Source organism: Micropterus dolomieu, linkage group LG05 (genome assembly GCF_021292245.1).
Source record: "Micropterus dolomieu isolate WLL.071019.BEF.003 ecotype Adirondacks linkage group LG05, ASM2129224v1, whole genome shotgun sequence".
In the NCBI taxonomy this organism is placed as follows: Eukaryota; Metazoa; Chordata; class Actinopteri; order Centrarchiformes; family Centrarchidae; genus Micropterus; species Micropterus dolomieu.
Genome location: NC_060154.1, coordinates 1,225,909 through 1,253,578, shown reverse-complemented (window position 1 = coordinate 1,253,578; position 27,670 = coordinate 1,225,909). Strand labels below are relative to the sequence as shown.

The 27,670-nt window shown below is 41.0% G+C and overlaps 1 protein-coding gene and 1 long non-coding RNA gene across 9 annotated transcripts in view; one reads left to right on the top strand and one right to left on the bottom strand.

Moving 5' to 3' along the window:
* LOC123970982 (phosphatidylinositol 3-kinase regulatory subunit gamma) overlaps positions 1–16,447 on the top strand; it is a 229,606-nt gene extending 213,159 nt beyond the window's left edge. For 5 of the 7 annotated variants that reach the window (XM_046049445.1, XM_046049443.1, XM_046049444.1 and 2 more), the window contains 8 exons: positions 9,384–9,519; positions 9,975–10,073; positions 10,458–10,638; positions 11,779–11,904; positions 12,557–12,876; positions 13,658–13,732; positions 13,891–14,061; positions 14,325–16,447. In XM_046049445.1, the coding sequence (XP_045905401.1) occupies positions 9,384–9,519; positions 9,975–10,073; positions 10,458–10,638; positions 11,779–11,904; positions 12,557–12,876; positions 13,658–13,732; positions 13,891–14,061; positions 14,325–14,523 (1,307 nt within the window). In that variant the 3' untranslated portion in view covers positions 14,524–16,447. Of the gene's footprint in view, positions 1–513; positions 1,061–4,813; positions 4,883–9,383; positions 9,520–9,974; positions 10,074–10,457; positions 10,639–11,778; positions 11,905–12,556; positions 12,877–13,657; positions 13,733–13,890; positions 14,062–14,324 lie in introns of those variants that run through there. The other 2 variants (XM_046049446.1, XM_046049447.1) reach the window with 2 other exon arrangements.
* Positions 13,925–27,018, bottom strand: LOC123970984. 2 transcript variants are annotated; one of them, XR_006825108.1, is made up of 5 exons: positions 26,965–27,018; positions 20,571–20,749; positions 17,590–17,622; positions 16,494–16,716; positions 13,925–14,054 (listed from the first exon to the last, which is right to left on the bottom strand). It is a non-coding gene; the product is annotated as an uncharacterized LOC123970984 (long non-coding RNA). The 2 variants fall into 2 exon arrangements; XR_006825109.1 differs by lacking the exon at positions 26,965–27,018 and having other exon boundaries at positions 17,590–17,664; positions 20,571–20,930.
* Positions 27,019–27,670: the final 652 nt, after the last annotated feature.

Below are 27,670 nucleotides of genomic sequence, written 5' to 3'. Positions count from 1 at the left end.
GCAGCTCATTATTCATGTAGCTTGTTATGTCATATCCCAAGTTTGTAGTGACATGCAGCCAGTCGGTGGGAGGGTGAAGATATTACTGGAAAACCACAGAATTTGCAGCTTGCTCTTCAGAGGCTGAAGTAATTTCCCTTTGAAATTCAGCTTCTGAGCTTGCGCACTGAGGCTGGGTCAACGGAGCGCCGGGGACAGAAGAGGGGTGTCCGAGGGGTGACGTAGCACAAAAATAAAAATCCAGACAGAGTGAAACGGTGGAAAAATGTCCTCCTCACTTACATAACAGTACTCTTTAAACCCCCTTACGATATCCTCCATTGCGGCAAGGATGTATTTGCTTTTAGTTTTGGTGTGTCACAGTTGGAGACGTGTGCGTGTTTCCCCCTCTCCCCCCCTGTAAGCCGCGGCGGAGTGGTTTGTCCCAGCCGCTGTCAGCCTCTGCCAGCCGCCTCCTCTTCTCAGTGCTCTTCTTAAAATGAAGCGAGCGGGCCGGCGGCACCTGCGGAGGAGAAGGAGAGTGGACTGAAATGTAGAGCTGGCATCTACTTTCTCACCCTTTACTGGACGCATTTACATACATATATATATATATATTTATATTTATATATATGTGTGTGTGTGTGTGTGTGTGTGCACATAGAGGGCCTTAATGAAGAGCCCCAAGTTATTAACACTATTATTATGTCGGAGGGAGCAGCCCGGTGCTTGCTGTACGCAGTCCGTCTATTTATTCCAGTCTGAAGCAGGAATTCAGATAAAAGACTTCCCTAGATAGATAGTTTATCAAATCAAGTGTTTTAAAACCTGAGTTGTTTTTTTTTTTGTTTGTTTTGTTTTGTTTTTTTTGTCGTTTTCATCCGTTTTAATTTTATAAGCGTTTTTTTTTTTTTCCTCCTTCCTTTTTTTGGGAGAGCGATTGTCAGGTTAAGCCGAACGAAAGCAATGTACAATACAGTTTGGACATCGGAAAAAGCCGGCGAGGAAGGAGACTGGAGGGACGTGATGATGCCCTACTCCACAGAGCTGATATTTTATCTGGAGATGGACCAGCCGCCAGGTAAGGAGGCCTGTGGCCGGGCAGCAGGAGCTAAATATCGGACACGAGAGTTGAAGGCTGGAGCTACCTGCAGACGGAGGTGTTCGGTTTGGTGTCTGTACAAATTGGTAGAAAGTTTTTACTTTTACTCCATATCTTTGGGTCTTCTTTCTAAAAGGGAGTTCGCGTGTGTCTGCTCATTTATGGTGACATTTTCCGTTTTGGCCGTGCATCATTGTTGTCAGTTTTTTTTCGCCTTGCAAACTCCTTTTTTGTGTGTGTGTTTTAAGGGAAGCTGACGAAATTTGCATTTCAGTTTGCAACACCAATGACAGCGCTGTTAAACGCATTACTGTCGTTGTTTCTTGCTCCCCGATGCACTCGTTAAAGCAGAAATGCTCCTTTTTGGTTTTGTACTTGTAACGTTATCTGCAGCTCTCCAAACCTGCACTCACTATGGAGACATATAGTCCCATGTAGTCTGTACATACAGGCAGCCGAAATCTCGAAGTCTGTATTCAATCTGAAATGATAAATGAATGGCAAAGATGGCAGACATTGCAGCCCAAGTAATTTGGCACAAAAATCCCCCCCCCCCCCCCAAAAAAAAAAAAAACGCAGGTCGTTGTAGCCGAATCTTCTCCTTGAAATCAGCGGCTAGTTTCTGCAGCTGCATGCATTTTATCTGTTCTTACTCCAAAATAAAAGTCTAAATGAAACGGTTCCATCCGGATCATCCCGAAAATCAGTTCTACCCGGTGCCGACAACGGGGAAAGAGAGGTGGGGGGGGGATGGGACACAGAGAACAGAGAGGGACCGGCATAATGAACGAAACCGGGAATAGAAGGTCCCGAACGTTTCATAACCATAACATCGTTCATTGACACGCATGTATAAGTCTTTGTGCCCATTTCTAGCCAACTGTCACCCAGAAGTGAATATGTTTCATTCATTCGTGCATTCATTCGTTCCTCGGCAATTGTGCCAGTGTCATTTGACTCCCCCCCTCTCTCCCTCCTCTCCCCCCTCTGTGCGCTGAATGGATCATGGCGCAGATGTGGGACGTTGTGTTGTTTCCAGGAGGCGCTGTTGAATGCAGTTTGCCCCGTGGCTCTGTCCCATTCCCATTCCCCCCCCCATCTATCTATTGCAATGTGCTGTATGTTCTGCAGCCACCATAAAGTTTAGTGTTATGTCTCCTCTTTTTCATGTTGCAGAGACAATGCAAACAAACTCCTGTAGATTCAGATGCTTGTTTAAATCACATATTTTAGCCTTTAGATGACGTTGATTTAAACTATATTTCAGATGTATTTTCCCCCCATGTGAAGTTTGTGTCAGTAGGTAGGAGAAAAATATTATTTTAGCTGCATGCACAGCTACATTTTCAAGTCAGTTCTTGCACCCTGAAGTGCAGTGTTTCATTATCTGCATCCTAAAGTTAAAGCCGCCTTCTGGCTGAAAGAGAGAGGAATTGATTCTCTTTTTGCCCCAGCGTTTTCTCTCGTCCTCTCTCTCCATTTGAAAAGCATTGTGTCGGAGCCACAGTTGAGTGAATGGACAGTGCTCCTCAATGCGTCGGGGGATGCAAATGCAACACGCTGACTCTTTGCTGGTGATTCACACACTTGACTGCCACTGGACCTTGGCGTTTATAGCTTCCGGAGCCATCCATTCATTCGTTCATGCATATAAGGTGTCATTGTCATTGCTGAAAAATAGTACCAATACAATTTTTAAAAAAGCATTCATTCCACGTTGTGACTAATGCAATCAGCTAAGATGAAAATGTACAAAAGGGTGCATTTTGAACTGCAAAATCAGGATTCATGCAAGCTTCTTCACAGTGCAAATGCACTTTTTGTTGCAGCAGTGTTTTTGGTCTTGTGTGTGTCTCACCTCTGTTGCCTGATTGAGCTCATCCTGTTACCAATCACATCCGCTTAAACCCTCTCTTTTTGTTTCGCACAGATATAAGCGACTCTCTGCTCGGCTTTGTCTCATCGTATGCAGAGTGTGTGTGCATGTCTTTGTCTTAACATACCTGACGTGTAATCTGAAGAGCTGTGGAGACGGGAGGAAGAGACGGATTTGCTAAATGAGGAGGAAAAGTGGGAGAAACGACAGAAGGAAGGAGGGGGTGATAAAGGGTTGAGGAGAGACGTAGGGGAGAAAGGAAGACGAGCCTCCCACAGATGTTCATTAGAATATTTATTACACTAGAATTGAAACCTGGAAGCCTCAGTGACAGTTATAGTGTGTGTAACTGTGTGTGTACAGGCAAGTGTGTATGTGTGCCTTTGTGTGCGGGGTGATTAGCACAGGTGGAGTGTCACTGCCCCCACCCCCACCCCCACCCCTCAGGGGGAGGGCATTGCCTTCGTTTCCACTGGCAACTTTGTGTGTTTGTGGATGTGGGGTGAACGATGAGTCTCATCTTGCAATGGAAAATCACCCGGACATTAACCTAAAGGACCATGCCGGAATTATTTTTTTATTTTTTGTTCAGAATCAACTTGCACAGGCTTGAAAATGCTCTTCATCCGTTTACATCACGCCTATATTTGATTTTGGGGAAGTGTGATAGTGTAGTGCAGATTTTTACAAATGCATCTGCACTGTACGCTGCATTCTTTTGCACTGGCAATAATAAAAGCAGTAGATCTGCCTTCAACTAATTGCTCGTCAGAGTCCATGGTCAAAATTTCAGTGAAATCCACTCATGATGATATTATGTTGTTTTTACAAAATTCTGTTATCCAAATTAATGATTTGGAGCAATTTTTTTTGTCACTGCATCCAAAAGCCTCTGTGCATATTCCTATATGTAATAATGTGTAATCCCCATCCGCAGGACTGGATTGACACACGTGGCCGATCAGAGACGTAATGTTTGCTGTTTAAATGTGTCGCAGAGTGATAAGTCTTTTTTCAGAATCATAATCTAGCGTCTTCCGGAGCTTTCGACCATATCACACAGTCTTCACCTGGTGATAGTTTGCTCAGTTGTCATTTAGATGGATCTGTTGACATGAAGATTCACTTTGTAGCTCTGTTATTTTATATGTAAAGCCAAAAAAAACTTTAACATTTGTCTTAGTGGACTGGCAGTTGGTTGAATGTGTTTGCCCGTGTGTTCATATTTTGTGGCAAAAGGTTATTGTAAGGGGAAAATGGAAAAATAAATAAAAGTTTTGGACTGTCGGTTGAACGAAACAAGACATTTGAATATGTCACCTTGGGCTTTGAGGAGCATTTTTCACTATTTTCTAAAAACAAACAAAAAAAAAAATGTATAGACTCGTTGATTTAGTCAATTGATACTTTTTATTTGCAGAGCCAGCAGTTAGATTACAGTAAAGTCTCTCACACACAGTCGCACTGTCTTCAATGGGACGACCTGTTGATTTAGCGCTGGATGCTGCACTGCTGTTAGTGTGTGGCGGTATCCCAGAAGGAATGGATATATCACAGGGTAACTCCCCTCCATCCGTCCCTCCTTTCTTTCTTCTCCCGTGCAGTCCACCCCCACCCCCGCCTCCCGATTGGCCAAAGGGGCGGGCCTCCGTGCGGGAATGTGTTAGCTCGTCCCCTGTCTTTTATGATCAGCCTTGCACGCTCTTTTCTTCAGTCTGACGGAGCTGAGAGCAGGAGGAGGAAGTGGCGGTGGAGGAGGAGGTAGAGGAGGAGGAGGAGAGAGAGAGAGAGAGAGAGAGAGTGTGCAACAGAGAGAGGGAGAGTGAATGAGAGAGACCAGGAGGGAAACAGCTGAGAGACAAGAAGCAGCATGCAGTTAACGGAGAGTGCGATGGTTGAGGAAGGCAAGAGACGGGATGAGACAGGTTTGCTCTTTTGGTGTATTTCTTTCAGTCTCCTTTGTTGCTGCCTTTGTTTGTCATCTTTCTAAGTTGCTTGACTCACTTTTCCTCTTCCAATCTGTGTAATAGTAAGTTTTGCACTTTTTTTCTTCTTTTTGTCATCTTTAATGTTCTTTCAGTCCCCTCCTTTTTTGATTCTTCTTGCAGCACACGACCTAAAGCTTCAAACGGTGTCTGTGTGCATTGATCTTCATTCTTTTTCTGTGTTTTTGTACAACTTTTGGAATTTGTGTTTTAACGATCTGCAGAAATCACTTATCAGGCAAAGATGCAGACTCTCTCTGGCTCCAGCTTCTTAAATGTGAGGACTTACTGCTTTTCTCTGTTTTTATATATTGTAATTTTTATATTTATGGTCGGACAAAAAATATAGATGTTAAGATGTTGCATTGGGCTGTGGGAAATCGTGATTTTCAGACATGTTGACAAAATGTTAGTTGCAGCACCAATGTTGCAGCAGTGTGGACTCAAAGACTAAAGAGTCTAATGTTGTTGAGCGTCTCGCTGATGGTAGATGTGCGCGCACAAACCACCTACAGCTCCTTAGTCAGTCCAGATGTAAAGTTGTGGAAATAAAGGAAGTCGAGAAGCAGATGTCTTTGGAACAGAGTTTCGAGTTATAAGTTGCTTTTGCAGCGTGTGCAGTCATTTTGACTGGCATGTTAAGTCTTGTTGGAGTAAATAAAAATTGGTAACGTACTGTCACTGATGTGCTACCCTGAAATCAGACTGCGCCACCGATCAGCTGTGTGCACTGTGCACACTAGATATATAAAGCTTGCCACTTTGCCAAAGGATGACCGAGGCTCGTATTGATGCTGAAGTGTTGATCGTGTATGTGTGTCAGTCCGAGCTGACAGACATTGTTCAGGAGAGGTGTGTGTGTGGTTGAGCGCTGCTCCTTTGTCTGGTGAGGGGGGGGGAGGCTGCGCTGACGGTCGCCTTTGTTCACCATCCCTCTAAGACTATTATGCAGTAGTAGTTTTTTGTACAGATTTCTAACAACACAGTTGTGTTACATGAATATTTTTTATACTTTATGACATCTTTTGAGTCTGTCCCCTTTGGTAGGACAGTTGTCATGAATAAGTTCACTTGTTTTATGCAGGACAGATGTTAAAAGAGCACACGTAGCAGAAGTATAGATCAGTGTGTCAGAGGGTCAGGCTCCGTAGATGTTGCAGAAGTCACTGCTTGATTTAATGCCTTCCAGTTTCCAATGGACTTTTGCAACAAAGGACTTTGTGTGTGTGTGGGGGGGGGGTCATAGTAGTGCTGAAATGAGAAGTCACAGGCAAAAAGTAGAATAGAAGTCAAGCGTCCCACAGATGTTTATTAGAATATTTATTACACTGGAATTTAAACCTCAGTGACAGTTATAGTGTGTGCATCTGTGTGTGTATGTGTACCTTTGTGTGCAGGGTGATAATGATTTGATTTGATTTTTTTAAATCAATCAAGTCACCACTTTCCGTCATTAATCAGGTAATATCAGCAGATTTTAACTGGTTTCAGCTTTTTATGCACTTTTATATCATTGTAAATTGTAAATTTCTCTTTTTTTTCCCAAGTGTTGCTCAAAAGACTTTAGCAAATGTAAAAGATCACGCTGCTGTCCTTTGTGTGTGCAAACACACACTCTGTTGTGTTCATGCAGTTTTCAGCGTGACTTGTTATTTTTTTTCTCTCTTTCTGAAACGAAACTGTGCAAATGTTTTTATTCCAACAAGAAGTGGATTTCTACCCCGCACATCCTTGGAAGTGCACATGGACGTTTACATGCGTGCGTGAGAGTCCGTAAAGTGCTGACAGAGGGGAACAGTGCAGCTGCACAATGACAGTTTTGGCTGCAGTAACTAACTGACTGCCGTGGTGACGAGAGGAAAGGGAAGGAGAGAAACGATTCAAAGAGGGGGGGAGAGAGGAAAAAGTCAGGAGGACAGCAGGGTTGAAGGAGAACAAAGAACAGGAGGAAGAAGAGCTGCCACTGTGGGTCACTACATTCCTCTGAACTAAAACTCATCTACTCTGTGTGTGTGTGTGTGTACCAATTATTTTTTATTAGCAGTCTGTCCAACTTCTCATCTCGTCTTCTCAGCATGAACTAAGCAAAAGGTCCTAGGGTGTTTTTACAGTTACCACCGTTACCAGTAATCTTTGTCAATTCAGATCGTGGATTCTGCTGCTCACAATAACACACAATGCCCTGCAGTATTTTGAAATCAACAAAGAGGATCATTAGCATCCAGGGCCGGTGAAAGCCTTTGAGGGGCCCTAGGTAGACATTTTAAACCGCAACCCTTAGCTACAGTTGAGTTCCTTTTTATATGCGTATTTAAATATTAGAAGTGGCTGCAAAAACGATCTTAAAATTTTAATGGTGACACAGTAACACACTTCACATTGTTAATTAGCTAGTTTTGGGGCCCTCTGCTGGCTCAGGGCCCCAAGCAGCTGTTTAGTATGCTGATGCAAACTAGCTAGTGTAGTTTTTAGAACATACTGGATAGATGCTGCACCATCAATGTCCAAACCAGAGCTCAAAGTACACAGAATATCGGACTCGCGTTGATCAGAAACACGACTCCTGTGATTTAAATGATGAAGTTGCTGCTGTCTGCTACCTGTGGAAGTAACAGCTGTTACTTTATCATATTTCATAACATGCCAGATTGTGTTTTTAGCTTGTTCTGCTGCCCCCACGTGGCCAAGAAAATTGTAAAAACGCCTTTTACAGTTCTGTAACATTAACAAAGACAACAACATGAATCGAGCTGTGTAACAGTGAACTGTAGAGTCTGGGGCATCTGTATTCAGCGTTATAATGACTCACAGTAACGCGGTAGCCGCAAGGAACACGTTAACGTTCGTTGGGACAGTGAGTAATGATGTCCGCGTTACTGCACAGGCACATAAATCATATTGGGTATAATTTCGCCAACTTTATTCAGCTCTCCCTGTGCATTGTGGGAATTCCCCTGCCTGTTTCTGTCATCCATGTGTGCGTGTCGTCTGGTAATTTGCGAGGCCAGAGTGTTCCAGGACCTCTCGCACGTGAGCGCTCTGCTGTAGGAGAACGCTCCTCCGGTGGCATTTCAGGGAACATTCATCAGTGTACTTTCCCCTTTTTAAAGCATGCCGTCCACATCAGTCGTGTGTGTGTGTGTGTGTGTGTGTACTGATTTGTGATGTGGGAGTTCTCCAGTAGTTACACTGCTGTTCTTTAAACTGGATCCAGATGTGCCTGGAGTCTGCTCAAATATGTGTGTTTGGGTATTGTGGGTCATTTTCAGGCTAGCTCTTGTTTGGCACAAAGCTTGGCAGCAAATACCAGAGTTTGTTAGCCTGTTAGCTTTCACTCTGCTCTGGTTTGGTTAATATTATCTAAACTTAAAGGTGCAGTCTGTGATCTAAATGTATTCTCCCTACGTTCAAAAATCAAACTATTTGAAGCTGCTACCCGTGCCAGGTCATTTTATTAGTAGGATTAGGTATTGTTTGAGATTTTTTGTTGTCGGTGCCTATACTTTTGTTCCTCATAGAAACATTGATACCATTTGTTGTACCTTACTTTGAAAATTGTTTTTTTTATTTAACTATAGAAGCCAAACTTTCAAATGTTAATGGTTAAACACAAGCAGCATTACATGAAGTTACAAGTCTAAAATGAGCAATATTCTGATTTAGATCTTAAACTATCTGTTCACTGATGTGATCTCTTGAGGGAAAAATGCAGATTTTCTTTTTAAGTGTACTGTTTAAAAAGCCTTTACACAATCCTCCAGTAGGCTTTACATTTGACACTCACACATGTGTGCAGTTGTTAATACCCGATCCCTCACTCTGTCTTCAATTTGTGAACAAAGCCTAAGTTATTGTTTATGCTACATACTACATACGATCCAGAGAACAAACCAGAATATAAAATGTCAAGTTTCTGCCAGATGTCTTAACATTATCTGCTGTGAGAACTACAGAATATTAACAGGAAGTTCCCCCGCAACAGCTCAGTGGGAGGATGAGTTCAAAGACAGGAGGAACTGTATGAAAACAAGAGTGTTTCCTTACAGGCAGCCGATAACGTTCACTCCGCTTAAACGTGTGTGTATGTGGTTTATGACACACAGAATAATTACCGTGATGATGTATGGGCTGCTTTTGTCATGCCACTGTTTGCCTGTGTGATTAATAACAATACAGTCACCAACTGATCCGCTGCTGCATTTGTGTGGAGATGTAAATGCAGCTCCTGTGTTACTATTTGCATATGAAGTACGTGTGCATGTTTTAGAACTGAAGTGAAAAACTCTTTCCTGGTGTGATTGCGCATATGGTCGTACGAAGCAAAATGTTAAAGTGATAAAATATGCAGCCGTGGTGAAGTTTTTGTGAGTTTTAGAAAACACAAGTTACACAGTGTACAACACTCTTTTTTTAATAGTACCGTATTCTCTCTCTCTCACAGCTCTTCCTCCGAAGCCAGCGAAGCCCCAGCAGCCCTCCTCAGTCGGGGTGGGAGGAGGCACCAGCAACGGCTCCAAGGACGGAGGAGCAGTCAGCTCACTGCAAGAGGCTGAATGGTACTGGGGTGACATATCCAGGTATATTAAATACTAAATCCGATAAATATTGGTATTTGCCTCCTAAACACTAGTGTCAGTTGGGCTCTACTTAAAATATCTCTGTTCCCATCAAAACTACATCTTGATGTTTGGGAAGAAATCTTTTTTTATAAATAAAAATCTGTATATTTCTGTGTGAATCTGTAAAAAGTGTCTTAATTGTTTAAGCCTTTGTCACTACTTTAGCTTCAAGTTAACATCTGAGAACAATCCACAAACACACACTCTGATACATGATAACCACACCTACAGGGCAGAGCATCAACTCAAACTCATCCAGAGCAGAGACCAGTCTGTCCACAGTCACCTCTGCACCATCTCAGCCTGCCACTGATAACTGGAGGCAGGCTTTATAAAAGCCAACCGCGGCAACACCGTCTGTACAAGATCATCAACCATCTCACACGCTGTTTATCCCTCTGTTTTGTCTTCAGGGAGGAGGTGAATGATAAGCTCAGAGACATGCCTGATGGGACCTTCCTGGTTCGGGACGCTTCCACCAAAATGCAGGGCGACTACACGCTCACACTGAGGTAAAGTCTTTGTTTGATTCATTTGTGTCACATTTAAAACCACAAGGGCATTTATGGAGGCTGGAAGGAGTGGTAGATTACTTCTTCTGCTCCACTTTTATGCAGCCATCCCTCTAGTTAACTAGAGATTGAGGGAAATCATGTGTTGAGAAGCATTTTGCCTATGCAGCATCCTGGTAAATTGGAGCAAATTGCACCCACTGCCCTGGAAATATAGTGCTTGATTAAAGAACTGAGCCCTGAACTAGAAGCTTTTAAAGTGTGAATATTAAGGAGGAGTCCGTTTTGGAATGCATGTTCAGCATTTTTCACTATATACGAATTCATGTAGATATGTACTTATCATCTTGCCTCCATCTTATTATTTCCTTTTTCGGTGTGCAGGAAAGGGGGCAACAACAAGCTGATAAAGATCTACCATCGGGACGGGAAGTACGGCTTCTCTGACCCCCTGACGTTCAGCTCGGTGGTGGAGCTCATCAGCCACTACAGACACGAGTCTCTGGCTCAGTACAACACCAAGCTGGATGTCAAACTCATGTACCCCATCTCCCGCTTCCAGCAGGTCTGCACACGCACATCCATCCAACAAGATACACAATGTCCGTTTGTTATGACTATTTAAAGGTCTTATTTTAATCTCAGTTGCAGTATAACGTCGGGGGGAGGGGTCAACTACCGTCTTAGCATATAATTAGACAACAGCGTACTTTACTTCCAAATTTGTGGCAACAGTTTTGTTTCAATATGACAATGCCCCCGTACAAAAGCGAGGTTCATTTAAAAACAAAAAAGGTTTTCCCAGTTTGGTGTGAAACGTCACTAGTCTGCCCTGACTGACAGCACCTTTGGGATGAACTGGAAGACTCAATGATGCTTTTGTAGCTGAATAGGAGCAAATCCCTGCAGCCAAAATGCCTTAAAGTGAAATATTCAACCATAACGTGCAGATGTAACGTAGCTTTTCACACATTTTTGGCCATACACTGGAGTTATGTGCGCATACAGTTACACAATGCAGTGGATGACTATAAAAGACAATTCAGGTGTGTTGCCTTTCGATTTCTCTCCAAACAAGTGGTTTAGAACATTTGATTAAAACCTGCCTGGAAGCTCATATTGGACTCATTTGTAAGTCAACTGTGATCACAACCAATAGGGGGGGAGAAAAAAACACAAATTAGACCCAAGTTGCAAAAATCTTTGTTTAATCAGTTTGTAGCACATTTGAAACATCTTTCTGACCAGTTTCTTCTTAAACCCCACTCCCTCCATATGCGGTGACTCATGCTGGTGTGCAATAATTCAGCAGGATCTTGCTGCCGCTGCAGTATGGAGTGGAAACGCCGTCCACGGTGTCAAAGGCCCGTTGTTGCATTTATTCCCTTCCTCCCTCACTCCACTTGTTTGCCAGGCAAGTCATTACTCGGAGCGATGCAATATCTCCGAGGGTGCACACCTTGCTGTACACCCATGGCATTGTGGGTGGTTTATTAACTAGCCCGTTCAGGAGTCAGCCTCGTAAGCAGAATCAGGGGTTGAAGGGAGCAAACATGCACTTTTCCCTCCGTCCTTAATTACAAATAGCTCCTCATTCTTTCACGTCTCACACTCTGACACGCAGCCCTTTCTTTTTTCTTTCTCTTCTTGAGTTTCTGTGCGCTACTCGCTCGCTAATGTTTTTTTATCTCTTCTAATTCCTCAGGACCAGCTGGTAAAGGAGGATAGTATTGATGCTGTGGGGAAGAAGCTGCAGGAATACCACAATCAGTACCAGGAGAAGAGCAAAGAGTACGACAGATTGTACGAAGAATACACAAAGACGTCGCAGGTACACACATATTTGCATAGCATGACTGAAGTTTTAACAGTAAAAATGCATGTTTCCGGTCCACTAGGGATGAAACGATTACCGGTTTAAACCATGGTAAAATTCATTATTACCGTACACATTTTAATTATAATCTCACAGCAAACACTGTCCAACGTAGTTTTTATGAGAGCGCAGAGGGAAACCTGATGAGAAAATGACCTTATAGTGAACGCAGGATGAGTTTAACTTTTAGCTTTGGTTTGTCGCTCTGTGTTTCTGCTCTTGTAAAAACGCTACAGGTTGTTCTGCTGCTGTGCGCGTCGGCAGAGTCTATTCGTCCGCTGCACATAACACGTTACGCAGTTTAGTCAACCAACCAGTGTGACTCCTCTGTATTTAGTCAGTTGTTGGGCTCATTGCAGTTACTGTCACGGTCTTCTAAAGACTTATTTGTTTTCATGTAATTGTCTTACCTATATAATATAAAATCTTGATAATGCACAATTAGATGACTTTCATATGTTTGCAAACAAAATGGCAATTGTATTTGTAGTTTGCGTGTGTATCAGTACGTTTTAATATATTTTGGCACATTTTTACAAAAACGTGATAAGAAATTCCGTTTCATCCCTACTGTCCACTCACCACCACCCCTCTCCTCCTCTCCCAGGAGATCCAGATGAAGCGGACGGCCATTGAAGCCTTCAACGAGACCATCAAGATCTTCGAGGAGCAGTGCCACACGCAGGAGCGCTACAGCAAGGACTACATCGATCGCTTTCGCCGCGAGGGCAACGACAAGGAGATTGAGCGGATCATGATGAACTACGAGAAGCTGAAGTCTCGGCTCGGAGAGATCCATGACAGCAAGGTGCGGCTGGAGCAGGACCTGAAGACACAAGCCATGGACAACCGTGAGACTGACAAAAAGATGAACAGCTTGAAGCCTGACCTCATACAGCTCCGCAAGATCAGGGACCAGTATCTAGTGTAAGTAATTTATATTTATTGGTATGAAAGGTGAAGACATGGGCTGACGTCAGGCCACATTCAGTTTATTAAACAGTGTAAAATATATTGATGATGTTCTTTTTCATGAGAGTCCTGTTTGTCAGTTCGGGGTGATATAGTTATTTATACTTTCTGTTTATTATCAAAACTAGAATAGCTGCCTAGTTCCCTGTGGATGAGACGCATGCTGTGTTCAGACCCATTCTCTGGGATCCAGGCAATAAAGGGGGCTTGTTTCAGGAAGCAGGATTTCATTTAAATCAGCCTGTTACTGTACTAAAATTCTTAAACACAAGCACCAACAAATTCGGGAGCACGGGCTGAAGAAAGTTATTTTAGATTTCACAACACAAAAGCAATAATTAGTAGTAGAGTAATCATCCTGCTTACTCTCAGGTAGAGAACTGCTTATATGTGGTTTTGGCCACTTAATCACATTAATGATTGATAACGCAGGATAAAACAGTAAAGCTTTCTATCATCCTGTCACCCAGGACACATTCTGTGGCTCTGGCTGCTCAATTAGAAACTTGTGTTTCCTCTTACTGAAGGTTCAGCTGGAGATTTCCTGCTTTATTTCTAGGAACAAGTCGAACAACATTTCAGCAAAGCTGGACACATTCTGAGAAGACGTTAGAGGCTGGCTAATTTGATTTCTGTTCACTGCACCATAAACAATGTTGTAAATTAAATTAGCAGTTTAATCTGATTCCTAGTAGTAGTAATGGTTCTCTCTCTCTCTCTCTCCCTCCCTCTCTAGCTGGCTCAATCACAAAGGCGTTCGTCAAAAACGAATTAACGACTGGCTGGGAATCAAGAACGAGAACACTGATGAGTGAGTCTCTACTTTTGTTTTTTTACTCCTTTTTTCTGCCAAACATTTGGCTGAAAATGGGTTTAATTCTATAACTGTACTTTAAAGTACTGAGAATATAACATTTCCTGCTCTGCGACTAAGTCCTACTTGTTCACCATGTATATCTGTGCGTGCAGAGGCTACTTTGTGAGTGAGGAGGATGAGAACTTGCCTCACTACGATGAGAAGAGCTGGTTCGTCGGGGACCTGAACAGGACGCAGGCGGAGGAGCTGCTCATCGGGAAGCCGGACGGAGCCTTTCTTATCCGAGAAAGCAGCAAAAAGGGCTGCTACGCCTGCTCTGTAGTGTGAGTACACAAACAGTTACTGTCTTTACAGAAAGGCTCATTCATTTGCAGTAGTGTGAATTAAATGAGTATATTGGAAAAGTACCTATTAAAGAGTCAAGTTTTCATGTAATTATTACCATATGACAGTGTTGACTTGGAACTCTCCTAAGAATAACTGAGCTGCTTCTTTCTAGGAAATTGACAGAAAACATTCAGCTTTTAAAAGTATCTGCATATGTTTACCCCTCCTGAGTGAACTTGTCATGTCTGTGTGTCCTCAGCGTTGAAGGTGAAGTGAAGCACTGCGTCATCTACAGCACACCGCGCGGCTTCGGCTTCGCTGAGCCCTACAACCTGTACAGCAGCCTGAAGGACCTGGTGCTCCACTACCACCAGACCTCCCTGGTGCAGCACAACGACTCGCTTAACGTGCGCCTTGCATACCCCGTCTACACACAGATGCCCTCCGGACGCAGATGAACCCCACCCCCGCCCGGCCGCACCCCCACAGACAAGAAACAAACCCCCCTCTTGGGGAAGGGAGATGGAGGGAAGGAAGGGGGGGGATTGGTTGAAATACAAAGCGACCCCAACACCAGATAGAACCAGATTAAACACTTGCTGCAACACACACGTCAGCCACCTTGGAGTTATATATTTTTACAAGAACAATTTCGGAGGGCATTCTTTCTAAAGACTGCTTGATTTGCACAAGGAAGTTTTAAATGTTTGTGAATGTGAAAAAAAAAAAAATAAGTGACTGAAGGAAGGAAGGAAACGGAGTAGGAGACTTCAGAGTTTCAGGTTGACCCCGCTGCTACCTAAACTCCAGCTCAGACTTTTTACCAGAAACCCGACGAATGACGACGAAGACGACAACAAAACATTCCCATTTTAAGAACTTTTCTTTTCTTCCCCATTATTTTCATTTTCCACCTCAGATGATTATATTATGACCTTTTGTTTGTTTGGGGAGTTGTTTTCATGCTTCAGCTGTTTCCTTTTGTTTACTCGTGACGTGGTTTGTGGTAAATGCAAGAGGATATGATGTCAAGTGTCTGTTCTGTCCCTTTTTCTTACAAAAAGCAAAAACAATGTAGCATAACGAGACAACGGACACTTATTTTATGAAGTGTTCATCCACGTAGACTGCTGCTGAAGGGTTTCGGGGGAGGGGGGGGGGCACAAGCGACACAAAACAGTTTTGTAGTTTTGAAAGGAGGACAAGAGGCTTGCTTTTATACTAACTGCAGAGTGTTGGGGTTTTTTGTTTGCCAATGTGTAAATGGCTGTCACAGATCAGAACCAGAGACCAAAGTTGGTGTGGAGGAGGAGAAAAGGGGCCGAGTGGGTCAAAGAGTCAGCTAGTGTGTGTGTGAGTTTTTTTTTTTTTTTTTTTTCCCTCTTTTCTTTTTATGAATGGAGAAAGGAGCGATGAAAAGCAAACGGATGGTGTGTTTGAGACCACACATAAAACAGAGTTTTGGGCCACGTGCTTGTGCACCAAATGGCCTTTTTGGAAAACCAAATGGTACATGAACAGAAACGCCAGGACGTTCTGTCAATACAGATGGTCGCGTATGAAGCACTTAAACAAGTCTCATGTGTGACCTCAGCACTTTGTGTTACTCTGCGATTCACTCACCTCACTATGCTGAACTGATCAGTCAATCGACCTGCAATTATTAAATCTAAAACATACTTCAGCACATTGCGTTCGGCTTTTATACATTTTTATTATGTTTAAAAGACCAAACGAGTAATTGAGAAGATAATTTTAGTTGCATCTTCACACGTAAAAATAAAATGTTTGCTCTATGTGACCAAATCACAGTATAACAGAGTGCTGAGGGAACAGATGTCGCTACAGTTAAACCAGACAAGAAAAGGTTACATCCGGTCAAAATCATCCTCTCGGAGGAAAAAAAAAATAACTGAAACCCATTTTATGTGTGGTTTAAACAAAGAGTGACGTGCGTGAATTTGTGCTAACGACTGTGGGCTGAAAAACTGGGTCTGTTTTTGTTACAAAACCTTCAGAAATAATAAGCTTTGATAAAATGTTTTATGTGTAATGCAACGAGAGCAGGTAGACGGAGACGATGTCCCGAGCTGAAGACACAGGCTTTAGAAGAAAATACTGAAAACTTGAAAGAACGTGCAATCTAGCGTTGAGTAGTTCAGCAGTCAAGCAGAGTGAGATGCACTAAGGTCCAAGAGATAATCAAAGTGCACAGTGAAGCTTTTGGAGTGAAATTGTTTGTCTGATTGCTCAGTTTCCTCTTATTTAGAGACTTTTTTTTTTTTTTAAACTGAAGTACTTCTTGCTGGTGCTTGACTTTATAACCAGCGGAAGCATCACACAATAAAAAATATCTTGAAAAACTTCAAGAGAAAAACTCAACCAAGTTGCATTCTATTCTTCCTAGAAATTTAAAATTCTGTATTACCTTATTGGCGGTTTCACAAAGATGCTGCTCAACCATTGGCTGTTCCTTTTGGGGAGGCATTGTATCTCGCGGGGACCTGGTGTCGCCGCCTCGCTGATAATCTGCAGCTATTTTAAGATCCTAATGAAAAGCCAAGGTGACGAGGAAGGCGGGGGTGATTTCTTGACCCTGGTTTTTATGGCAAACAAAGGCAGCTGTTCTCAGTCGACTCCGCCCCCTTTCTCTAAAATGGAGATACACACCGGCTCAGCACTAGCCAGTCTTTTTGTGTTTTTTTGACAGCATAACATTTGAGAAGGCGTCTACCAGAAACTCTTGTAAAAGACAAGACGACGCTGGTTACAAAGTCAGACAAAGCACCGCCCTCCCTCTGTCGTCTGTGGCGTTTCTCCCAGTATAATAAGCCAGCAGCAGAGTGAATGGGCCACAAACACACAGGTACGTCTGGAGGAGTGCATCAGGTTGTAGGAAGAGGGCCATTGTTTGAGGAGTCATTGTGAGTGAATGATACAACCTTGGTTGTACCCACCACATGTTTATCTAAACCCCCGTCCCAATGTCCTCCTCAGTACCCTACAGTGTAGTAACCCTTATCGTTATCCACGCACCAGCCCTTGATGTAGTCTGCTTACATTAGGTAGGCGAGTTGGGGGAGGTGAGCTTTGTGGAGCTAAAAGCCATTGATAGCAAGCGGCAATTTCTTTACTGGGCACTGAATCAGTTCGGTGTGTCTGAAAACAGACAGTTCTTGATCCAAGTTGGCCTGTTTTCAGACCAGTCACGTTAACATCAAAATGACCTCAATTTATTGAAAATGTACCCCCCCCCCCCCCCAAAAAAAAACATCAAATCAGTTTCGGTTCATCAGGATTACACAAATATTCCAGAGAAGGTGTAACAAGACTGTAATCCTACATTTTTGTTCATTTACAGAATCAAAATTGGCAATGTAAGTTTCATCTTTTGGCATATTGAAGACGAGGTTTAAATAATGGCAATGGAAAGATTTCTACCTCAGCCAAGTATAAAAAAACATTTTGTTGATATCTTTTCAAATTGATGGCATTTTGATCTATTATTTATAAGCAGTACTTACCAGGACTTCCGGGTCGTTTGGGTCGCACCGTCCCTGCCGAAAAGAAAGATTGGAACAGAGAGGCATGGAAAGTTCCTGAAAACAAAGAGTAAATAACTGTGCAAGAGTAAATTGTTAATACAGCCTGCAAGCAGTGTTATCATAGAATTATTAACAACAGAAATCAAACCCAAACGCCACAATCCAATGGTTTGGCCAAATTGGATTTTGCTTGTAGAAGTGTATCAACACAGCTGGACCAAACAGTTACAGCATAAAGGATGTGGTGAGATTGTAGCTGTGTCCTATTTCAGGGGCCACTTTGGAAATCAGTCGAGAACTTTTTGTCCAAATTTAGACAAATTTGTGGTCTTTTGTACACAGAAACTTGACTTCATTTTGACATACGTCTGTCGACGGAAGACACATTTTTGAGCTCTATATGACGGTCATTTCAGAGCTAAAATACTGAAAACACAAAGCAACTGCTCGACTTTGCGTTGTTGTTGTTGTTGTTGTTGAAGCTTCCTCAAGCTTTTATTATTTCTGACAACATTTGTTGCTTCGACATAAATTTCTCCTAGTTACCATTATGTTTCTGCAAATTTTGTGTATTTTGTGTATTTTTCAAGCCTCCGAAGCTGTTTCAAAGGTCTACAGTTTCCCCGGCTGTTTTCTTTCACGGCAGGCTGCACAAACTGTGATTATTTTAAGTATTAACGTGATGTTTGAAAGTAAATTTGTCCCTAAAACTTTTAGCTTTTTTCTCTCCCCCCCCCGATATACAATCAAGTGTTTTAACCAGAATCCACTGTGGTTACAGGTGGCACATTGTGAGAATTAGCGATGACACTGTGCAAACTATCTCATTTGCAGAGGAAGTCCAGGTTCAGCCTTCCCCCTTTGTAGCCGGCGTTCAAGTCATCTGCCTCTGAATTGGGACACAGCCTTTTTTTTATTTTTATTTTTTAAACGCGTTTTGTATCTGTTGCTGTCCACCTGTGATGACGGTCTTTGTTCTTTCTCTTGGACTAACGGGACAGCAAAGCGGGGTTTGTTGATAAAATCTTGAATGAATGTACAAAAAAAGTATCAGTTCAGGTCCAAAGCTGATGTTTTTGGTCCTTTTTTAAAAGCACCGCAGTCACGTTCATCCGTAACGGAAACAAGATGATCCTAACTCGCAAGGTGCTATCGGATATGCAGGCCCATTCGATTTGGCAGACTTCACGTCTCCCTATGTTTCCGGTCATTAACCCTCAGGTGTTTCAAGTTTACCGTAGAAACCACCACACAACAAAGCCAGCAATTTGAAAAAAAAACAAGATATAAATCAGGGTTTTTTCTGCATTGATACTTAAATCACTCTCAGTCGATTAAGCTAGAGCCCCACAACTTTGACTTTTGCAGTGTCCTCACTTCAAGAGGCTTGTCCTTCATGGCTTCCTGTAGCTTAAACATAGCATCATCACCAAAAGGATGTCATAGTCTTTCCTTCCCCTCCATCACCACACACTCTGAAGGTTTTATTTTCATTTTTTTGGTTTTTTTATTAGCTGACTTTTGTTTTTTTTTCAATAGGGAACTCAAAAACCCTAACTCTACTACTTGAACTATATTGCATTGCTCACTGTTGAATGTCTTTATATGAAAATATACATTTATTAAAGAAAAAAAAAACAAAAAACCAAGAGTTCCCTTTTGTTTTACGGTGAGCAGGGCCGAGGTTTTTAGAGTTTTATGACAGATGTACAGTATTCATTACAGGCAAACATAGAGCTACTTTAGGAGGTAAGGAGGCGCTTTTTGAAACTTTTCTCAGCGATATGTTCAGATCCTTCACAGAGGGCTTGTCTGAAATTGCACACATCATCTACAAGAGACTTTCGTTATTTACCTGTGATGTCCGCATATGCATCGTGACTCACATTTACACAGAGATGTCATCCATCATATATATAAAGCTTAAATATATTGCAGTTTGAAGGGTTGTTTTGAGTCATAGTCGCTGTTTTTGACTGTTTTCATCCCCCCCCCCAAAACATTTAGACCAAAGATTTCAGTTCTTGTTATTCCTTCAGTTGTTGATCATTGGAAAGGGATGTTTCAGTGATGTTTTTTTGTTTGTTTTTTTAATCTCCATTGCCTTGATATTATTACAACTCAAAAGATACAACCATGTTGTGTGAACGAGTGTCCCATACAGCTAGCTAGGATTGTTGGTTCATTTGTGTTGAAAAGAGTTCAAACAGGTAATTTTGTGGCATGTCAGATGGATCCATCTTTAAATCCATCCTTGTTCAATGATGTCCCAGTGGTTTAAAAAAAAAAAAAAAAATTATCAGATTTAACTTGATGTGCACTCTTCAGTTTATGTGCTGTTGATATAAACTGACTTCTGTTGAGGATTTAAAAGAAAACGACCAAAAGTTCCAGAGTCACAGCTTTCTCACTCATGCCACTTCATATATTTGCACATGATGACCGTAGCTGGAGTTTAGTTTGACTTGCAATTTGAAACTTTTCTGTTTCTGTGTTGAAAATGTCCTGCAGAAATCTCAAGAACTAAAAATGTATTTTAGATTAGGTTTTCTTAGAATTGGTGGCAATGCGATTTTCAAATTTTCAGTATCTAGTTTGCACATGCTAATATGATTTATAGAACTTTGGGGGCTTCACATGGTAAAAACACAATTATGATTTCATATGATAACAATAATTAGAAAGATTAGGATCTTGGTTTTTTGAACTTTGGGGAGGGGGACGGGGGATTTCCACTTTAATTTGACACAGATTCAATTAGATTTGGCTTCTGTCTGTATTTGGTGTGCTTTAAATTCTCACTCAAATTAAGAGGTTTGATTTTGATACTTCCAAGTACCTAAATAATATTTAAAAACTTTTTCAGACAACAGCACCAAGAGGAAATTCTACAGAATATGGAAGGTCATCAGGGTCATTCAAGTGTTGCTTTTTCCATCAATAATAAATTCAACACTTACAGATCTGAGGTCTCTGCAGGACGATTTCCCTTTGTGTCTCACTCCACTACAACATGCAATAGTCCCTTTTCCGCCAGCAAAGGGGTTCGTGATGGAGGGGCGAATGTTTTCCCTCAGGTACATCGACCCCCCCACAGTACAGGTGTTTCTGAACGGGCGGGGTTTTGCTCAAAGTAGTACTAAGAACAGGCAGAAAGAAAAGCAGTTAAGGAAAGTTAGTGGGACAAACCAAAATATGTGTTTTGTCAAGTTCACTTTTACAGACTGTTTAGTTGAGTTTTCACTTTGCAAAACTCAACTTTAACTCAAATAACTCCAGGAAACAGGCTTAGCTTCACCTCTCAGAAAATAAAAGGTACATTTTGATTCAAACAAAAGGTGCAGTCTCTGTACAGAATAAGCCTACTGTAACTTTTTTGTGTGTGTGTGTGTTGAGTGTTTATACTCACTACCACTCCAGGACTGTTATAAAATAGCAACTGTCTGTTGTCCTGTACTACAACTATTACTACAAACACTACGACTCACCCTCAAGCAGTCCTGCAAAGTTTTATTTGCAGCCAGGTTAGAATATGTTTGTGATTCTCAGAGGAGTCATGTTGTGTTCTTACCACTGCTTATCTGATCACAGTACCCAGCACAGCTTTGACGAGTAACAGCTTCATATATATATATATATATATGAAAATAAAGAACTTTAAAAAAAATAAACTAAAAAAAAAGATTTTTTTTTTAAAAAAGTGTATGACACCCATCCTTCCCCTCCCCCGTTTTAACCCTTTTTGACATACGTACAGATCCAGCATGCATATTTGGTACTCTTGACTGTTGTTTTTTGTGTATAAAAGAAAAATGGTAAAAAAGATGTCTTTGAAAAACAACTGTTATTTGTCTGTTTATGGTGTATTCAGATCTGAATTTAATACAGCAAATTTAACATCACTGCTTACAGCTGATACAAGTTCCAATTCTCTTTGTGTTGTTTAATGCTATGACAAAGTGATACTGAGAAAGAGGGCCATTAACTTGATAGAAATCTATGTCTTTCTGATTAGTATGGAAGTGTTATGTAAGGATATTGGACATCGAATATTGATGTTTTTGTAATGTCACAGATTATGTTCGGTAAACTGTCTTTAATGTTGTTTTATTCCAACAATGTGATCGAAGAGTTTAAACGTTGCTCTTCTTCACCTCTACAAAACCGATTAGCTAAAGAAAAGGTAAGACCACCACCTCAGAGGTCAAGTATCAAGACAGTTTCATTTCCTCCAGTACGGCTGTCTGACTGTAATTGCTCTCTTTCTCAGCGTTACCCTCTGCAATACTCGCTTTCCGCTTCTCTTGGTATTCTCTCTTTGAAATGGTGTTGGCCAATCACAGTTCACTTTACTTTCTCGTATAGGTTGCAATAGTTTGTTGGTTGTAGATTCTCCATTTGTTTATGAGCTGAACTCATGTACGTTTATCAGTGGAGCGCCACCATATTCATTTCTCTTGCAGAATAAAAGAAAATATTTTGTTCAAATACAAACATTTCAGTGTCTGTGTTTTGTTTTAAACCTTTCCTTCACAGTTTATAGTCATCAGTGTAACCACACTACTCACCATTCAAGTATCAGACATATTGGTAAGGTTTCCAGTGATATCTAATATGGTTAATATAATTAACCTTAGACCTTTAAGACAGGACTAGTCTTGTACAAAAGTACATTTACTCTATACTTTCAACTTTGAGATATTATACTTTTTTTTATTTTATGCTTCTACTCCACTGCATTTATTTACTAGTTTATGATGCCTTATAAATAAAAATACCCAGTGGACATAAATCCATCAGAGGATGTTTAAGTCACATGCTCAGGTATGTCATGTTTATTCTTGCATTTTGCTTTTATTGATAAACCAACTTTTTCCACCTTTTTTAGCGACATTTTGAGATTTCTTTTTTTGAAATGTATCGACAAATTGACAATGCTATTGTGGCATTTCTAATTTTACGTAAATGTAATATTATTACTTATTATTTTAATTAACAAGCAATGATGGATCAAACTATGAAAATATGCAGGTTTTATTCTTATACTTCACTTTCAGAGAAGAAATTCTAGTTAGTTACTTAATAAAATAGATGCCCGCTAGTAAAATTTTAAAAAATCCTGTAAATTGAACAAAAGTACAAAAAGTAGTTCAGGGCTGTATCAGAACATTGAAACAGCACTCTGAAAGGGCTGTTCTACAAAATGAGTACGATGACTTGTGAATACATTTTAAGATACTGCACTCCTTATTTTGAATACAAGCCAATGAATTATTATTTTTACATTGTTGTTTTGCTTCTTGATTGATTTGCTAAATCAGCTTCCAACGAGAATCATGTCCGAACTGTAAACTTAATGGTGCAATAAAGTATAGGCAACAGGTAAAAATGAGCTTTTCAAACCACCTATTCTTTTGATGGTTTTGACTCTTTTTCATGTCAGCACTGTATTGTATTTTTTTTCAACCAAAGTAGCATTGAAAAAAAAAAACACGTTAAATGGAATTAAGTCCTTCAACATGTGTGTGTGAAATCAATAGTGTGTGAGCTTGAGTGATTCCTCAATAAAGGATTCCTGCCTGCTGCATTAATCCCGACTCTGCAGCCTTGTGAGTGGCCCTCTCAGCCAGCCCTCACTTATAAAAAGCATATTTCTCCCAGCAAGGATCCACATCATTATTCCACTCTATATAAAGCTTAATTCTGATGCCTCGTTTGGAAAATAGAGGCCGTGGCCCCTCTGTGGATCACAACACACAAACCTTGAAACACAGGGTGGGAACCCCCACAGGAGCCAACTCTTAAAAGTACAGACTCGTATTTGATCTGCTCTTCCTTCTCTTCTTCTTTCACTCTCGCCACTTTGAATTACAAATTCCATTCAAATCATTTTACATTTTTGCTCCATTTCCCTTTTTTGTGCGTGTTAATTAAAAGCGTGGAGCGAGATTCAGAGCGGCTGTAATTAGATCTCGGCAAGACATTAAACAGAGCAGCAGGGCATGAATAACTGCGATTTAAATGTTTCCCCTTTTTTCCCCTCGCTGACAGACGTGCGCGACATGCGTCAATCAAATCGCAGGAGCACACATACAGACACACATACAATGCTGAGGCTGTCAGGTCTACTTTAATATACTCTCACACACACAGACACTAAATACAGCCTCTTAAATGGCTGACATTTATCTTTGCTGACACACACACACATACTGTAGTACATACTGTCATCTCCACAGGATCTATCACACACACAGACAATTAACAGGAAAAACTGGATTTTATTTTCATAGCATCATTGTCTGTTGATTGAAATAATTATCTCTCCAAACTCTAAATGCTGTGGAGTAGAGGTATAAAGGAGCATATAAAGGAAACACAAGTATAATACCTCATTAGGTCAAATCCTCTCAATGCTTTCCTCGCGGGGTTTTATTGCTGGACAACTACCAAGTGTTCTCACACACACACACACACACACACACACACAAAACGCGATAGCGCGAACAAACACAACCCTCGATAACTGCAGCTGTATGAACCCAAAGTAAACATTTTGCTGTGATTTAATTGCAATAAACGGATCAAACTGATGCTGAAATAACTACAATATGATGCCGATTTGTTAAACATATGAATTCATGCTTTGTCAGGTCTGTTAGCAGGACAACAACTTTTAAAATGTTTGTTTTCTGAATGGAGTTCGGATCAATCAGAGCCGGGTAAACGGCGTAGTCGTCAGAGCAGAATCCAGACCGACTACGGGTGTTTCTTTGTCCAAAAGCTGCAGCGCTGCTCTTTCTTTTTTAAGAAGAACGTACTTTATTGTCACATACATGTTTCCAAATTCATCCTCTGCAGTGGGCAGCCACTGTACAGCGCCCGGGGACCAACTCCAGATTGAGATGCCATGCCGGGTCAAACGGCAGAACTGTAAAACCTACCTAACATGTTTTTGATGGTGGGGGAAATCAGAGCACCCGGAGAGAACCCACGCAGACACGTGGGAGAACATGCAAACTCCACACTGAAAGGCCGGGGAAAACGGGGCTGTGAGGCGACAGCGCTAACCACTGCACCACCGTCATTCCCCCATTCTGGTCCAGGTCCTCTCCAAACAACGCGCAGAAGCCGCCTGTGACGTCCGGACAATCTCACAGCCGAAAGGCTTTCGCAACATAGCGTCATACGAATTTCCCGCTCAAGTAAAAAAAATTTGAACTTGAGCGAGGAAATTCGTATGACCAACGAATGTCGCAACAAACATCTTCGCATTGACTTTGTATGTAATCAAGCCGCACGAAACTTTCAGTGTGAACACACCATAAGAACCTGTGTGATTGTCTGACTGCTTGTATTGTTTGCCGGATATATATTTTACGTACATTATGTATTTTTTGTTTGGGTTATGGCCATTTTTGTTTATTTCTGAGGTTGTATTTTAGTGTTAAGAGACAGTTTTTCTTCATTGTTGTTTTAGCATGTTTAAGTTCCCGCCTCTTTTTTTTTTTTTTAATACAATCACCTTGCGTTTTTATTATTATTATTTTTTTTATTTATTTATTTTTTTTACACACTCGTTGTCCCATCTCATATTCATGCTGGGGTTCTTGCTCCGTGTTCTTCAAGACATTATTCAGTCCTGATGAACAGAAACAATCAAAGAGAGACAGACGCTGCAGAGAAAAAAAACAAAAAACAAAACTATCAACATGCAAACAGTCCAAACCTTATACGTCTGCAGAATGAAGCCAAAGCCTGCAGACCTTTCAATCCTTTCAATAAATGTGAAAACTAGGCAGTGGCTCCAGAAGTCTGGAACCAGACTACTCGATGACTCTTGATGGAGGCCTCAGCCAGCATTGATCATGATGTAGCTGTGTGATTAATACATAACAGTGGAGACAGCCTTTACTTAATGGGCTCTCTGGGACGTGGTTGAGGACAGGGTGCTTGATGGGGTAATGGCTCTGATGTTTAGTGTGGACGTTAAAAAAAAAATAAATAAATAAAAATAAAAAACAGCACACACACACTTTCTAACGAGTATTTTTAAAACGAGGCATCAAAGTTGTGCTTTATACGGAGCTCTTTCTAATGAGTACGCAGACTGGCATCCAGTGGGAATGTGTGTTCGCAGCATCTCCTCTTAAGGGGTAAAACTGGAGGTTTTTATGTTTTTAAGGATGGAACTCAACTGAGAAATTGGATCTCCTGTGTCCTTGGCTCTCTTCATATAAAAGGAAGAAATGATTCACCTTTGAGCCTGTAGCTAATTTTTACTTTCAATCCATAAAGGTTTTTAAAACTATAGGTTGCAGGTGTTAAATTACTGGAGTGTCTGAAGTAAGACAGCTGATCCACTATAGAGATTGTCTTTAAATTTTGTTATGATTTACAACAATTTACAAAATATATATGCACATGCACGGCTCCACAGTCAAGTTAGCAATAATACATTTGTTTTGTTAAACTGGTTAGACTTTCAAAAATAAAACTAGCGGTTAATGTTATAGGTTTAGGCACCAAAACTATATAGTTAGGTTTAAAAAGATTGTGGTTTGGATTAAAACAACAATGTTAATTACAAAACAGCTTCACTAAAAACAATCTGTGTCTGACCCATCCATCCACCCCAACCACCTGTTTACTCGGACTTTACTGTTATTTATATAAGGCTTATTTTTAGCGTTCAACAATGACGCTAAAGGGCTTCCCAATGCATTAAAAACTGGCGCCAAGGGGTCTTGACCAATATGTGACGACTTGGGAGAATGTGTTAAATGGACTATAGCAATGATAAATTGTGTGTCCCTCCTAAAAGACAATAGATATTAAAAACAATATTAAAAACAATGGAATTAAGAGAAATATGTTAAACAGAGCTTAAAGAGTGGTCTAATAGAAATGTTTTCCTAGATTAAAAGTGTCTAGTGTCCGGGCTCTTCCAATGCTTTCTGTCAACTCGTTCCATTTAAGATCAGCAGCTTCTCCATATTTAGTCTTTAAATTACTTAAATTTATTTTAAAATGTTGGTAAACTTCTAAATTACACATTACTAATTATTGTCTATGAAGATAATCAGTCATCCAGGTCATAGTTATCCAACGAAGGTTAAAGTCGAGGGCAACTGGACTTGGTTGAAGATACTGGAAGACATTTCGTCCCTCATCCAAAGGACTTCTTCAGTTCGTCTTCCAGTATCTTCAACCAAGTCCAGTTGCCCTCGACTTTAACCTTCGTTGGATTACTAAGTATTCTTTGTTATCTTTCAGAGTGTACACATTTGGAAGTAAAAATTACTTTTGCATGTATCTCAAACACTTGAGAGCAGAGTTGAGAATTGGTATTACCGCTGTTGGCGTGCTCGTTCGGCCTGCAGAGGTCTGTTCATCCAGAGTACGTGCATGTGTTTACAAATACAAACAGCGCGAATATAGGAAATCAGTTTCTAAATCAACTTGTTCTGTTGACATAATAAACTGAAAAATAGATATACAGAGAGCAAACAGGAATAGCAGGAAATAACCGAGCTTCAGTGTGAGTGCAAACAGGGACAGTGTCAACTCAGATGCTGCTTTGCAACCAGTCTATTCTAAATTCATATATTCATACAGCATCAACAAATAGCTCAGAGAAAGTTTTTATATTCTTGTATTTAGAACTTTTATAGATCTCTATGCAAAGAAGTCAAAGACATTATTTCAAAGTCTACCCATCAGCTAGTCGTGTGTCTTAGCTGCAAAAAGAATCAATTAGATGTAGGAACAGTGGACTGTAGTACTGATAGGGTCCGACATTAAAGGTTCATTTATCAGTACTTTTTGGTTTAAAATTAATTACCAAACTCAGTCAGGGGAGAGCAGAGGGGCCGCAGTGGACGACTGCCCTCGTTACTGTGAGTATAAAGCCAATACTTTATCAATACACCTGTTCCAGCAGTGTAACGCAAAACACATGAGGCCCCTTCCCTGCAGCACAGTGTACACTAAATCATTTCAAACACATAAGATATTTAACAGACCACGTTACAACACTGGACACAGATTAATTGCATTG